The sequence below is a fragment of the Strigops habroptila genome, chromosome 1 (assembly GCF_004027225.2).
Source record: "Strigops habroptila isolate Jane chromosome 1, bStrHab1.2.pri, whole genome shotgun sequence".
In the NCBI taxonomy this organism is placed as follows: Eukaryota; Metazoa; Chordata; class Aves; order Psittaciformes; family Psittacidae; genus Strigops; species Strigops habroptila.
This window is the reverse complement of record NC_044277.2, coordinates 72,392,070-72,404,935: the sequence shown is the minus strand read 5'-3', so window position 1 is coordinate 72,404,935 and position 12,866 is coordinate 72,392,070. Positions and strand designations below refer to the sequence as shown.

Sequence of the window (12,866 nt, the reverse complement as noted above, 5' to 3'; positions counted from 1 at the left end):
CTTACTTACTGAAAGCCTTCTTAGCAGCATAGATTCTGCATTAGAGCAGCTGAACTCATAAAGACTTAGACACATTCAGCTCCTCTTCAAGCTGTTTAGGTTAGAACATGAAATCTCACCAGTCAACAGAAATGCGTTAAGTCGTCTCCATTCCTGGGAAGTATTTACAGTACATACAAGACGTAGGAAACCCAGGATTGAAAACGGGTGTTAGATATTATTCAAGTGGTATGACCCCTCAATGGTGACTTGGGATGTTTGCTTAGCCATCCCTTTAAATGCAGAAAAAAAATGTTTGTATTCCTCCTAAACTTCACTATAAACAAAAGCTCCAGGAGAGTGTGTCCCATCACTTCCTGATACCATTTCATTGTCACCTCTTTTTCCTACAGGAAAAAGGCTGGCTTTTCCTTAAAGGGTTTTTTTTTTTTTTTTATAATTTGCTTATTCAACAGCAGTACTGTGACTCCATCATTTTACTTTTATGTCAATAACAAACAGCAATCAAGTATGACTTTATGTAAGAACTGATTTTTGCTGTGAAGTAATAGCAACACCTGTAAGGACGCCACTCCAAGGATTTAAAATATTTAAAAATACTGTTGCATTACATCTCAGATTAATTCCTGAGCAGTCGCAGCACCTCTACCGTATTGGCAAGACAATTGAAATGTACATTAATTACATTTTCTTAGAAACAGGTCCTGGTTAATTACAATCCTCACAAAGGAGGAGGGAAAAATTACATAATTCTGCTTTCTCTGTTTCTTGCTTTAACTGCTAGGCCACCCTTCCTTACTGTTTTACTGCATAGTGATGTAATTGTCTCTCATGTGCATGTTTTGCTTTTTTACAAAAGATTTTCTGGAAAGATGTAAAAATAGAGAAGAAGTGGGGATTAAGTGACAAGTATACAGATAGTTTTACTCCAGATTACATGGCAAATTCAAGCTGTATTCACTTTCTTACAAATCCTGAAATACCTTCTTCTAGATGGAGTTATATGTTGGAGGATAATAATACTTGTAAATTAATATTGTAATAGCTGAAAGGTTTGCCCAAGTCTTGAATCAAATGAATTCTCAAGTTCAGCATATTATTTGGTAAACTAATAGGCATTACAGTAACACCTGGACCACTCAATGGCAAAATTACTGTAAAATTTTACTGTAAAATTTTTATATATCAAATTAAATAGTTATCATGAAATAGTGTCTAAACTCAGAAAGACTTAAACAAATACACTGCCCCCGCAAACTAAAGTGGGGGCAGTCACCTCCTGTTAGCCCAATAGCAAAAATTTTTGAAAAGACAATCAATTAAACAAAAATGAAAACCTCTCAGAGATTCCAACTTCATGGGGGAAATAGACAGGCTACGTAGACAGTCACTGCACTGGCATTTTCTGTGTTTCAGATAAATGAGGACATTTTACGGTAAGTTAACATGGACAAAACAATGTTGTCAGAAGCCTGAGCATACAAACCTTTCTCATTTAACTGGTACCCTGCAAAACCAGAGTGACTTGGCAAAATCAGAACATGTTATACAAAAGAAACCATTAACTACTGGATTACATTTCCTTAAATACCTACCAAAAGCTGTCCAGCAAAGCAGATAAACAAAATGAAGGAAAGCAAGAGAAACGCAGCCCCAAATGAAATTCCAAGAATAGATGTTCTACAAGAGAAGGAAAACATGTATTAATTTCTGTTACGCATCTGTAGCACGACCTTTCTTTGTGTATAATTCTGAGAATTCTACAAATTACCATGTGCAAGTTGCATCTTGAAACATCAACACTGGGAAAAAACAACTCTAATCCGTACCAGAATGACAGGCCTTTTTCTCAACTCAGGAATGCTTCAATTGGCTTTACCTCTGACTTTGTAAATCTATTACCAGGAGAAGATAATAATTTCTACACGTAATTTAAATGACAGAGTGAATTAACAGCAGCAATGTTTTGGTTTTACTTTAGAAAGCCTGTATTAAAAAAAGATCCTTCTTGCTTTATTTTTATGCTGTTGATTTTATAATAATTTAAGAGTTTAATAGGTATACCAAATAAACTTTTTGGTATAGTACATTCTTCCCAGAGGTAGAAAAGCAATAGCATGGGACAGTGATGCCCAGTTTTCAGTGTCCTGCAGATAGAACCTGTGATACCTGTGATGTTGTAGTCTCTAAGACAACAAGGGCCCTAAAAGTGCCTGTTATTTCATGAATGGATAGGGATCCAACACTTCTGAAAAATATGGCCAGTAGAGTCTGAAGTATCAGAGGACAGGATAGGAAATAAAACTAAAAAACCATGAAAAAACCTCTGAACAAAACCAGACTTTAAATGAAAAAAATTGAGTAATCTCTATACTCTTCCTGAAATCATTATTACTTAGTGTTCTAGCTCATCCTTTTCTTGTGCTTCATAAATAAAAACGTCTAGCCAAAATAGAATCACTGGATGCTCAATAAACAAAACCTGGGATACAATAACAATCCGTGCATGCATTCATTCTGCGAATGTGGAAATCTCTCCATACGAATACCACAGTAGAGCATAATTGCTCCTTCAGGCACTGTACAAGACCTAGTTAGCATGGCTGCCTAGGGAAAGATGCTGTGGGACCTAATTATGTTTAATGAATGCCAAGAGGAGATTAGAAGCTTTGGGCCAACTGAGTTGTTTAAGCGAGAGAACTAGATGGCATTACAAAGTCCCTCACCTGAGCATCTAATTTCAGTTTTAACCACAGATTTGACATTTTGACAGAATTAAAAATATATTTCTCAACTACTTTGAGCACCAGCAAATATTTTATCAAACCTTATATGATAGAAATATTGGAATGACATTTTAGAAACAAGTTTTATATCCCTTGCTTTTCCCACAAAACTACAATAAATGTTACATTTTAAGTTAGCCTCTCCATAAATGTGTGATTCAGAATTAAAATACATCATTAATAAAAGTATGCATCTCTGTTCTCTAGAAATGCCATGTGAATTCAAATATATGCATTTTAGAGACTATAATACTAAAATTTTAGTAGAAGTCTATGAATCAATTTCCTTAGATTATGTACAAATACTGGAAACATTCTGATCCATTTTAACCACAGTGTTATAAAAGCTATTTTCAGGAAAGAACAAAAAAGCATTAACTTCACAAACCAATTTCATGCCATATTGCTGCCATTAAAAGCATTTTGGAGAGTAACTGATGAGTTTCCATGCCAATCATTCGGAGAACCTCTTACATGCTATATATTAATCAGACTTTGGGTTGATGTGACAGCTGATGAAAAACACACAACTGGCAATTTGTAACATATATTAATCTTGAAATAATGTTTCTTTTTGAAGTTATTTGAAAATTATTATTTCTTATAAATACATGTTTGCATCGAGATTAAGACAGTAAGCTGTACATCAGAATATGTAAAACTAGTCTCCACCCTTTGGAATTTAAGAACTAGTAAGCCACAGAAGAGATGAAAGAAAGGAATATAATTAACGGGGTTATTTTTCATATATGCATAAAAACTTCCATTTATATTTGTCCTTCAATAGGATTCAAGTAACCATTCTTCCATTTCAAACGCTCTGATATGATGGATACAAAAAACAAGTCTGCACAACTTAAGAAATGATTCAACACAAGAACAGCTTTGAGTTAAGTTTAGAGTGCATCCTTGTAGAAGAAGAAATGATGTTTGTGAGAGAAACTGGAGAGCAAGGGAGATAAAATTAACACAGCATAAAGAGAGCTTATGAGAAGAGTTCTAAATCACATGGGCAACAGGCAAAAACAAAAGGTCTTTGTAGCTGTTTTACATGATTGTGATGTTATTGAGGTAGCACAAGAAAAAGAATTACAAAGCAAGGTGAACAGAAGTCTAATTATCAAGACAAAGAGAAAAGGACATAGGATAAGGAAAAGGAAAAGATCTGAGTGGTAAATACAGAGAAAAAAAGTTGTAAGACTTTTGCTCCCCACGCCCCCTTCTTTTCTGGGAACAGCAGGACTTCTGTTTCAGTTCAGCTGTGCTGAAATAGTTCCATGCTGCTCCTAGAAGGAAAGAAGTGGGATGAAAATGCTGTAACAGGAGGCAAAATACTAAAATGTAAGTACCACCATAAACAAGCCTCATTTGAGGCAATGACCATAGGAAAGCTATAACGTGCATTTATTTTTTTGTCACTGCAACAATGCAAAACAGTACAGGTCTTTACAGTAATCTGTAAATAATTGTGTCTTTATTGCGTAGAGTCATGAAACACATTAGACAAGTCACCAGATGCACGGCACTGACAGATTTGGGCAAACCATTTTGTCAAAAGAGCACCTGGGATCCCCTAAGACAGCTGACCTTTTTACCTGCCTCTTCCTATGCTTCAAAGAATGACCTAATTTCTGAAGCTCTGCTCTCTGCTACAGTGTCCCTGTAGCAGCAACCCTGACAGGACAACCCTTGACAATAACCTACAGGAGGGACAGAGTTTAAAATTGAGAAAACAATATGAGAACTTCCTAGGCTTCAGACACTTGCATGTCTAAATAATGTGTGATCTTGGCTATCCTTTTCATATTTTTCTGATTTCATCAGTAATATCTGTTCTGAATAATTCATTTTTATCCGGTGGTACGAGATTGGAAAAAAAATCCTATTTATACATGTGTCTTGTTGCTAACATTTTAACTGAAAAATAAAAAAATAAAAACTTGTTACAAAGATAAAGATACTAAAAAATTGAGAAAGTATGTGTTCTTTTTATACTTTCGTAACTTTTAGGAAAAGATGTGACTTACGGCACATGTCCCTTAATGGGATGTAGAGAATTTCCTTAGCTTGCCAGTTAATTAACATTCATGTTTTGAACTATCTGATTGCAAATTCTCTTGAGGTGATTAAATCATAATGAAGCAATTACAACTGACGATTATACAAGGAAATATTGAATTCAGACTTTTTTTGGCATTTAGTAGTAGCTATTTCTTTCTTAACTCAACTGATGCTTTCACTAAGCCATCGATGGATTCAACGGCTATGTAGACTAACTGTATGGCACTTTCAGCGTTATGAGAAATTACTTGACTATTGTATCTCCACCTGAGGTTTGTTTTGACTTTTTATTGGTTTTGTTTGTTTGCTTGTTTTAAATCAGACACAGCAGAAAAATAGCTCGTAATGGTGGTTTTCTTTCCTTTAAACCGCCTTATATTTTACACACCTGCTTTCAGGCAACGTTTTGAAGTACTACATTTTCTACAAAAAAATTTAGCTTTGCCTGACTGTAAATACTATGTTAAGCCCTCCTAACCACCTTCCATGAGTAGAGCAAGATGACTGTTAGTTTGGCATGACTCAGGACAAATGGACACAGTTTCTTGAACACAGCATCCTCAGGGACTGAAGACAGGAAGAATCTTAAATGTAGCCCCAAACCAATCCTTTACTCGAATAGCACAACAAGTAAATCTCGTTCAACAGGGGTACACTTTCATGAGTTCATTAGTCTGCATTTAAAAAAATAACACTATCAATTCCATGTTAGTTGACTGTTTCCCTACACAAAGAACATAGCTTCCCTAAATAAAGAACATAGGGTTGTTGTGAATTACTAGACATACTTCTGTCACTAGGTAAAGCAAGAACGCTAGAGAGCAACTGAAGGCCTGTTCCAAGGAAATGTAATGATCAAGATCTGCTGTCATTTTAATGTCAGTAAAGACTGACTCTTCATGATACATTTCACTCCAAGATATTGATTACTTGGGTTAAATTTATATTTACCAATTTGTAAAAAGTTTATTCCGAAAACACCATATCAGTTTATTAACCCCAGGAAAATTAAAACATTAATAGATTATTTCAGCCTTGAAATAAATGTTGAGTGATCTTGGAGATATTACTTATCACGTGAAACTTGCTGGATGTTACTCACCAAATATCTCCACATCTACTTTAAAGCAGCAGGTGATGTGCCTGCACAGAAATCAATGATATTACACTGCTGCAAAACCAGATTAATGGAATAGTGAATCAATAAAACCCAACGACAGATGTAGTTTATCTCCCTGTCTGCATTAGAAAACCATTTAAAACTCCTGTAGAGTTTTTGGAATAAAACAAAAAGGCTGGATAGAATTTTAGGCTAAACTATGATTTATTTATTCATTATTTATTTTTTGCTGAAAGGAAATAACATTTGCAGCACTGGAGTAGTTCAATTTAAGCTACATTTGTAATGACTACATACACTGGTGATTTTTCAACTTTTTGTTTTATTTTTTTTTTTTTTTTAACTTGCAATGTTCCCCATTTTCCAGCAAAGATGCAGATGCCTGTATAATACCCTGCCTTTCTGACTTCCGTTTTTGCATCTCTTAAATTAATCCACAGATCCCTTGAAGCTGAATACCATTCATCTTAGTAAAATCTGATTTTACACTCTTGCTTTTGCAATTTAATATGCAGCCCTATAAAAGGACCAAAAGATAATTTACATTTTGGTAATGAAAATGAAAAATCTTATGTATTTTTCTCTGATATTAGAAAGAGATCATGTAATATCTGCACGTATTTTTACAAGCTGGAGGCCACTTTCCTTAGGTGAATACAGCTCCGTAGAATTCACTAATTCCAAGTAGCAGATATATTTTAATGAGCTTCACAACTGGTTTAAGAGACATAAGGATATCGCAAAATAAGCATCTTACTACATATATGATAGGTGATAAATCTAGATTAATTTTCATGACTGAAATCAAAACATAGAATCAGATTCGTAAATCATACTGCTGGAAGGGACTCTTTAGATCCAAGTTTGGTTTTTGGTATATCATGAACCACAAATTTCCCTGAATTAATTCCTGTACTAATCACAATACAGTATGAACTTTTAAAATATACTCATTATACAAAATTACAAATAAAACTAGTCATGAGCCTTAATTTCATATTTTGCTATAGGAATGCCTAAAGTCAGACTGAACCACGTACAGGCTACTGCTGAACTCTTGGAAGAGTGTCCTTTTGCGGCTTGTGTCTCTGTGTTAGAAACCAGCTGGGAAATCGTTTGCAAAGAAAATGCCGTAACATTTGAACAGAAGCCCATAAAACTTTATATATGTTATAAAACAAGTCTACAGTATGGAAAGTCAATTTATAATGACCTAACAGTTCCTTCTGGCTTTGAATCAAAATGTAAGTACTACAACGCAAGACTGAGGCTATAAATACTACTCCTGCACAGAAGAGACTATGAGTGAAGAAGTACTGTAGCACAGGGAATATACAGTGTTGGATTTGGAAACAATTGCTATAAAACAAATATCAACTTTCTACTATGTAAACAATCAACAGCAAATTTTTATTCTAAGTCTAATAAAATATTATTTAGTGCAACTGTCTTCCAGTTTTCTCAGCATTTCTGGAATATTCACAGAGAAAGATAGTTGATTTATATGCACAAATATAAATTAGCTCATAATATATAAATTCTCATGAAAATATATCATTCCAGCAATTGATTATATTTTAAAATTAGTTTTAAAAAGAGACATCTTATAAATAGTAATGCTCTGTTTGCAAGCTGAATAGAGCAGTATTATCACAGTAATATGTTAAATACATTCCTTTAATCACAGTCCCAATTCTGCAATCCATTTTGTCCCACTTCAATGTCCAATTGTTATACTTATTCTACATGTAATTTTAGTTGCACAAACTTATAGCTTGTATTACTTTTTCTTTACACATATGGATTTCATTCCTGTCATCATCACACATTTTTAAATGCAGAGGGAAAAACTAAAATTAATGAAGAGTTGGTACTAATGCTTGGCACCATACTATTTACAGCATTTAAAATTAGAAACAAGCATAACTTCGAAAATGCGCTGAAATCCTCAATGTTCTCAGTTCAGTTTCATTACTAGGAATTGATCTCTGTAATCTAACAATTCCAAAATTGTTTACTTACACATTTCTATTTTTTACATTAATGAGCAAATATACATAGGAATGAGTACATGTTAAATAGCACTTACTTTGGCAATACCAGAATCTGCACAACAAAAATGCAGAAGAATATGAGACAGGCACAAGTCACATAATACTTAAACGCAGGCAGAGTAGTTGCTCGATACTAGGAGAAGAAAAAGCAAATGTTAAAAACACAATTTCCAAAGCAGATAAAGTATCACTCAACTGAAATTTCAGCTTAAAGTTGAAGATATGTATAGAAAGTCTTTAGCAACAGTAAATTTCCTATTGTTCAATGACTTCCAGATCCACTCACACAGGACTAGGGATTATCAGGCATAGTATTGAATCTTTTACTTCTTGAAGAACAGCTTAAGTAACCATGTCAAATGGTTTTGTCTTGTTCCTCTGCAGAACAGGACTATCTTAATTTCACCATAAAAAAATTAATTTTAAAAAAAAAAAAAGCGAAAGCATTTTTAAAAATATTTTTGGGAATTGCCAACCATTCTTAGCTGATTTCAAGTTTCTTAGTCATTAATTCCCCAACTGATTTTCAATTATTAATAAATACTGAATGGGCTAATACAGTGGTAAAAAACTGTAACAGTCATTTAGACAGGTAACTTCTGAGCACACAAAGCAGCAAAGTGTAAAATGTGCTACAGATGTGTATAAACATTCCATTTCCAACAGTATAGCTAGCAATCATGTTGATACTTACTGGGCCTATATTATTACTTCAATTATAATATTTTATGTCTGTGTTAAAAGGCCTTATATGTCCACTGATACTACCAAACACTTGATATTCTTAAGGGAGAGTCAATTTGATCTGCTTTTTCATGGAAAAAAAAAAAAAAAAAATCTATTTATGAATCTCTAATTAGCCAGTCTAGAGACATAAGAATTAAGCAATGAAATATTTATTCTGCTATTTGAGATAGATGTGTCTAGATTGAAACCAATTAAGTACACTAAGGGAAATAACGTAAGTATTGGGCCTATTAAAGTTACTTACCCTTTCAAAGTTTTTTTTCAAAGTAGGGTAAGAATTTAAGATTCGATTATTGAAAGAAAATGTAACAGATTATTCTCACAGTGTTCAAAATGCAAACTTCATAAAATGGAAAGTGCATGAGCTGTGCTTTCTAACTGCAAGCACACAGCTGTGTCTTTTTGTGTAGTTCCAAGTTCTGCCCTTGAAAATGATGCATCAAACTTTAAATGAACATTTAGAAATTGAGTTTAGCAACCCGGTGGCTTTCTTTTCACTTTCATTCTGATCATTACTCCAAGGACTAGAAACAATACCATTTACTCCATCTGTACATACATGTCTCAAACATGTTTTATCACACACATATTAGTCAGAAGAACATTAACTGTGTTGCATCCAACGGCTAGACATTTTTCTTAAAAAAGAGTTTATAGTATTGTTTCCTCAGAATGACTATGAGTATCAAGTGCATATGGAGAAAACTAATGAGCTGATATCATCACAAGACTATCTTTATTACAGGTGGAGTCTTGGAGACATAGAAAACAAACAAAAAAAAATTTAAAACCAGTGGAGTCTGATAAATGCCTTTTATGGATGTAGGTGATGGAACTTAGTAATTCTTTGCTCCAGCTGCATCAAATTTGGATTATCAAATCTCTTCCCACCTCTGCAAGACCATGAAAATTTCAAGAAATTCAAGTGAACTGCAGAGCCCTACAAACAGGAAAGCAGTCTCAGACGCCACAATCATAAAATTTCTTCCATAAATGAGCTAAAATATTATTGTAAGGTTTGAGAACTTCTCCCTGCAGGAGAGATGCTGTGGCCATGGTTCTGTGTTTCAAAAGCAAGGGATACAAGCTTCACTTAGGATGAGGCAAAGAAGTAATCAGCCATGAACTTGCAGTGAAAATAACTTACTTCTTTTTCCAGGGTCTTATTATAGAAAAGAAGTGATATTCTTTGAATATCTTCAGATTTAAGCCACTGTCTGGAAGAGAAAAGGAGCATTATAATTGACATAAAAATAAAGTAGTCCTGTCTTTTTCAATTACTGAAATGCTGTAAAATAAGAAAATAACTTTGAATAAAGCAACTTCTTGTGTACTGCAATGTATATGGTAAATTGCACTGACAGTAAAAGCAGAAACTACAAATCCCCTCTCCCTTTTGACTTCTGTTGCTAACATACACATGAAACAAAAGCTCAGTTGAAGCATTCTTCCGTGGATCATTCCTAAGGACAATCAAGGGAGAGATTTATATGATGTAATTCTGATACTGACGTTCCCCTCATGTCCAAAATGCTGTAATACACCCCACGGACATAAAGGAATTGAGAAAAAAATCAGTCCTTCACAAGGAACTTTTAAGAAATGCAGTTATAGTATGCAAGAGTGGCAGATAAATTACACTTTATGAACTCCTATTCCAAATGTAAATGTTAAAAACATTATTAAAATACGTGGAGTGATTTTGTCTTTGAGCTGTATTAGTCTTTTGACCATGACCCTGTACTCTAGAAGTAGATTTTAATCTTTATACAGATTATAAAATCTTCTTCCCTGCTTAAAGGTGAGAAACAGAATAAGTACTTGCATCAAAATGACAAATCTATTTTAAAAGAAGTGAATCTTGACAAAGGCTTGACATAAATTTTACAAAACTAAATGTTCTAATACGAAAGTTTACATTTATTTTAAGGGACACTTGAAAAGACAGAGACTATTTAAATTTCAAGAGGGTTAGGTTGTTTGCACCTCAAGAGGACTAGATAAATTCAAAAAAAAGATATTTAAGCAGACTACTTCTGTGAACATGCAGTATTTGAGCTTGAATACTAATAGCAGGGCTTGAGATTTTTTCACAATTACTTTAAATTAGACTTTTCCAGCAATAACTTTAAATTAGGCCCTAAGCTAGTTGTGTAGCTAATACCTTCTAAATAAAGGGGAATATCTCAAATGACAGGCTGCAATGCAAATATGTAGCAGCAATAAACCGCAGTGGAATATATCCTAAGTTAAGGTCCTGGGAGAACAGGAGTAGACGGAGTAGAGTGTAAGCTATTAGCTTTGATTTGTGAAATCTAAAATTTATTTTTTTTTCCTTGCCTGGGATACTGTCCCTGCTCCTGTGCAATCAGTTTCACTACAAACAGGGGCTGAAAACATATTCAGTTCTAGGTATGCTAATTCAGAAATATATTTTCCAGTTTGCTCTGCAGTGGCTCACATCTATGTCTGATCACAGTTAGGATTCTGAGAAGAAACAGATATGATAGGCTGTTTTATATGTAGCACAATTTTGTTTGGGTCTAGCTGCAATCTACTGGAAAAAACACTCAGTTTGTGGAACATTTTTGGTTAACTGTGAAAATCAAGTGCAAGTCTTCTTCCATTTAGTTATAAAAATCAAACAAAAAGTAACTCTCTTCTCCAAATTGTTAACTAATTTCCCTTTTTTCTTAGGGTATCTGACAGGCAGATTCATTTAATCACCATTACTACCAAAAGGTTCTGTCTGCAGACCTACTCTCAAAGACCTAATTTGATCTGTATACACTCGATTGCATGTGAAATCAGTAGTGCCATTTAGAGCAAATGCTGCCTTATACTCCACATTACAAGCTCCCATTTTCAGGAGCTTTTAGTTTTACTTCAAAGCTTAGAAAAAAACTCTACTGGTTTTAGGTAGCAGGTGCCAAGAGGTCTGAGATGAGGGAAATAGTTTAACACAGACAAATGGAAGTGGAAAGTACAGAAGAGGGAGCACAAAGTCACATACCTCCATCACAAAGAGAAGAATTCTGCCCTGCCTGACTCCTTGATGAGCCTAAAAGTTACCAAAGTATCTGCAAGTATGTGGGGATATGCCTCCTGGGTAGCTAGGTACCAAATTACTGTTTATATTTGCAATTCAAGGGACGACAGAGAGAGCTGAATTCTGCCAGTATCCACAGAAGCATGTGGTTTGATAGGGCTTGTACTAATTGACAACACACAACAAGGAATTATACACAGAACATAGCAGCCGCCATGACTTAGAGAAAAAAAAAACAAGAAGAGAGTGTGTCTCCTTAACATAGTAACCTACTTATCTAAGAGCAAATAACTTTAGTTTAGCTCCCTCTGTAGGTACATATTTAGCTAGCAGATTGCTATCCATCCATCACAAGTCCTACAGAAGTCCCCTAACCACCAAGGTTCAGGGTGGTGTAGCTAGGGCTGCTCAGCCCTCTTCTGTGCAGGATGGGCATTTTGCAGCCAGGAATATTTTGTTCAAGGTACAGGGAAAAGAAACGTGGAGAAAGTATGATGTTACACCTTAATGCCTAAAGCACTCAGCTGAGAGACAGAAGCTCTTTATTCCTCACTCACTCTTTTATATCTGTATTTATGTGTCTTTAATGTAGTGCTCTAAAAGAATAAGAATGAATAAACGGGTCATAGCTTTCTTCATGCAACTTTGCAGGGAGCATTGCCAGCTAAATCAACCGTTCTAAATCATGCTGTAAGGCCGGTGGACTGCTTTTTAGATGACACAGTTTCATCTGCATTCCAGAAGAAGAATTGAACACAAATGCCCCAAGTTACTGACAGTGTGTGCATGTGGCACTTGGCAGTTTTGTGGACAGGCAGCTAAGCTAGCTTGTGAAACAGCAGGACAGCACTGAGGGAGTCCAGAGAAAACACTATGCTGCTTTGAAAACCTGACACACCATTTCAATATGTACTGTACTATTCTCTACTACCTAAAAACAGTGATTCACTTGGACTACAGCTTTGTCTGGGACTAAGATCCACACTCTACATTCCCATGTCTTCCAGTTACTAGCTGTTAAGCACCTGGGCATGTAATGTCCAGAGACA

At 34.8% G+C, this 12,866-nt stretch overlaps 1 protein-coding gene across 3 annotated transcripts in view; it reads right to left on the bottom strand.

The window, feature by feature from the left end:
* ADCY2 (adenylate cyclase 2) overlaps window positions 1–12,866 on the bottom strand; it is a 217,687-nt gene that overhangs the window by 46,542 nt on the left and 158,279 nt on the right. For all 3 annotated transcript variants that reach the window (XM_030500578.1, XM_030500588.1, XM_030500594.1), the window contains 3 exons: window positions 9,916–9,985; window positions 8,057–8,154; window positions 1,596–1,680 (listed from right to left, as the gene is read on the bottom strand). In XM_030500578.1, the coding sequence (XP_030356438.1) occupies window positions 1,596–1,680; window positions 8,057–8,154; window positions 9,916–9,985 (253 nt within the window). The remainder of the gene's footprint in view (window positions 1–1,595; window positions 1,681–8,056; window positions 8,155–9,915; window positions 9,986–12,866) is intronic.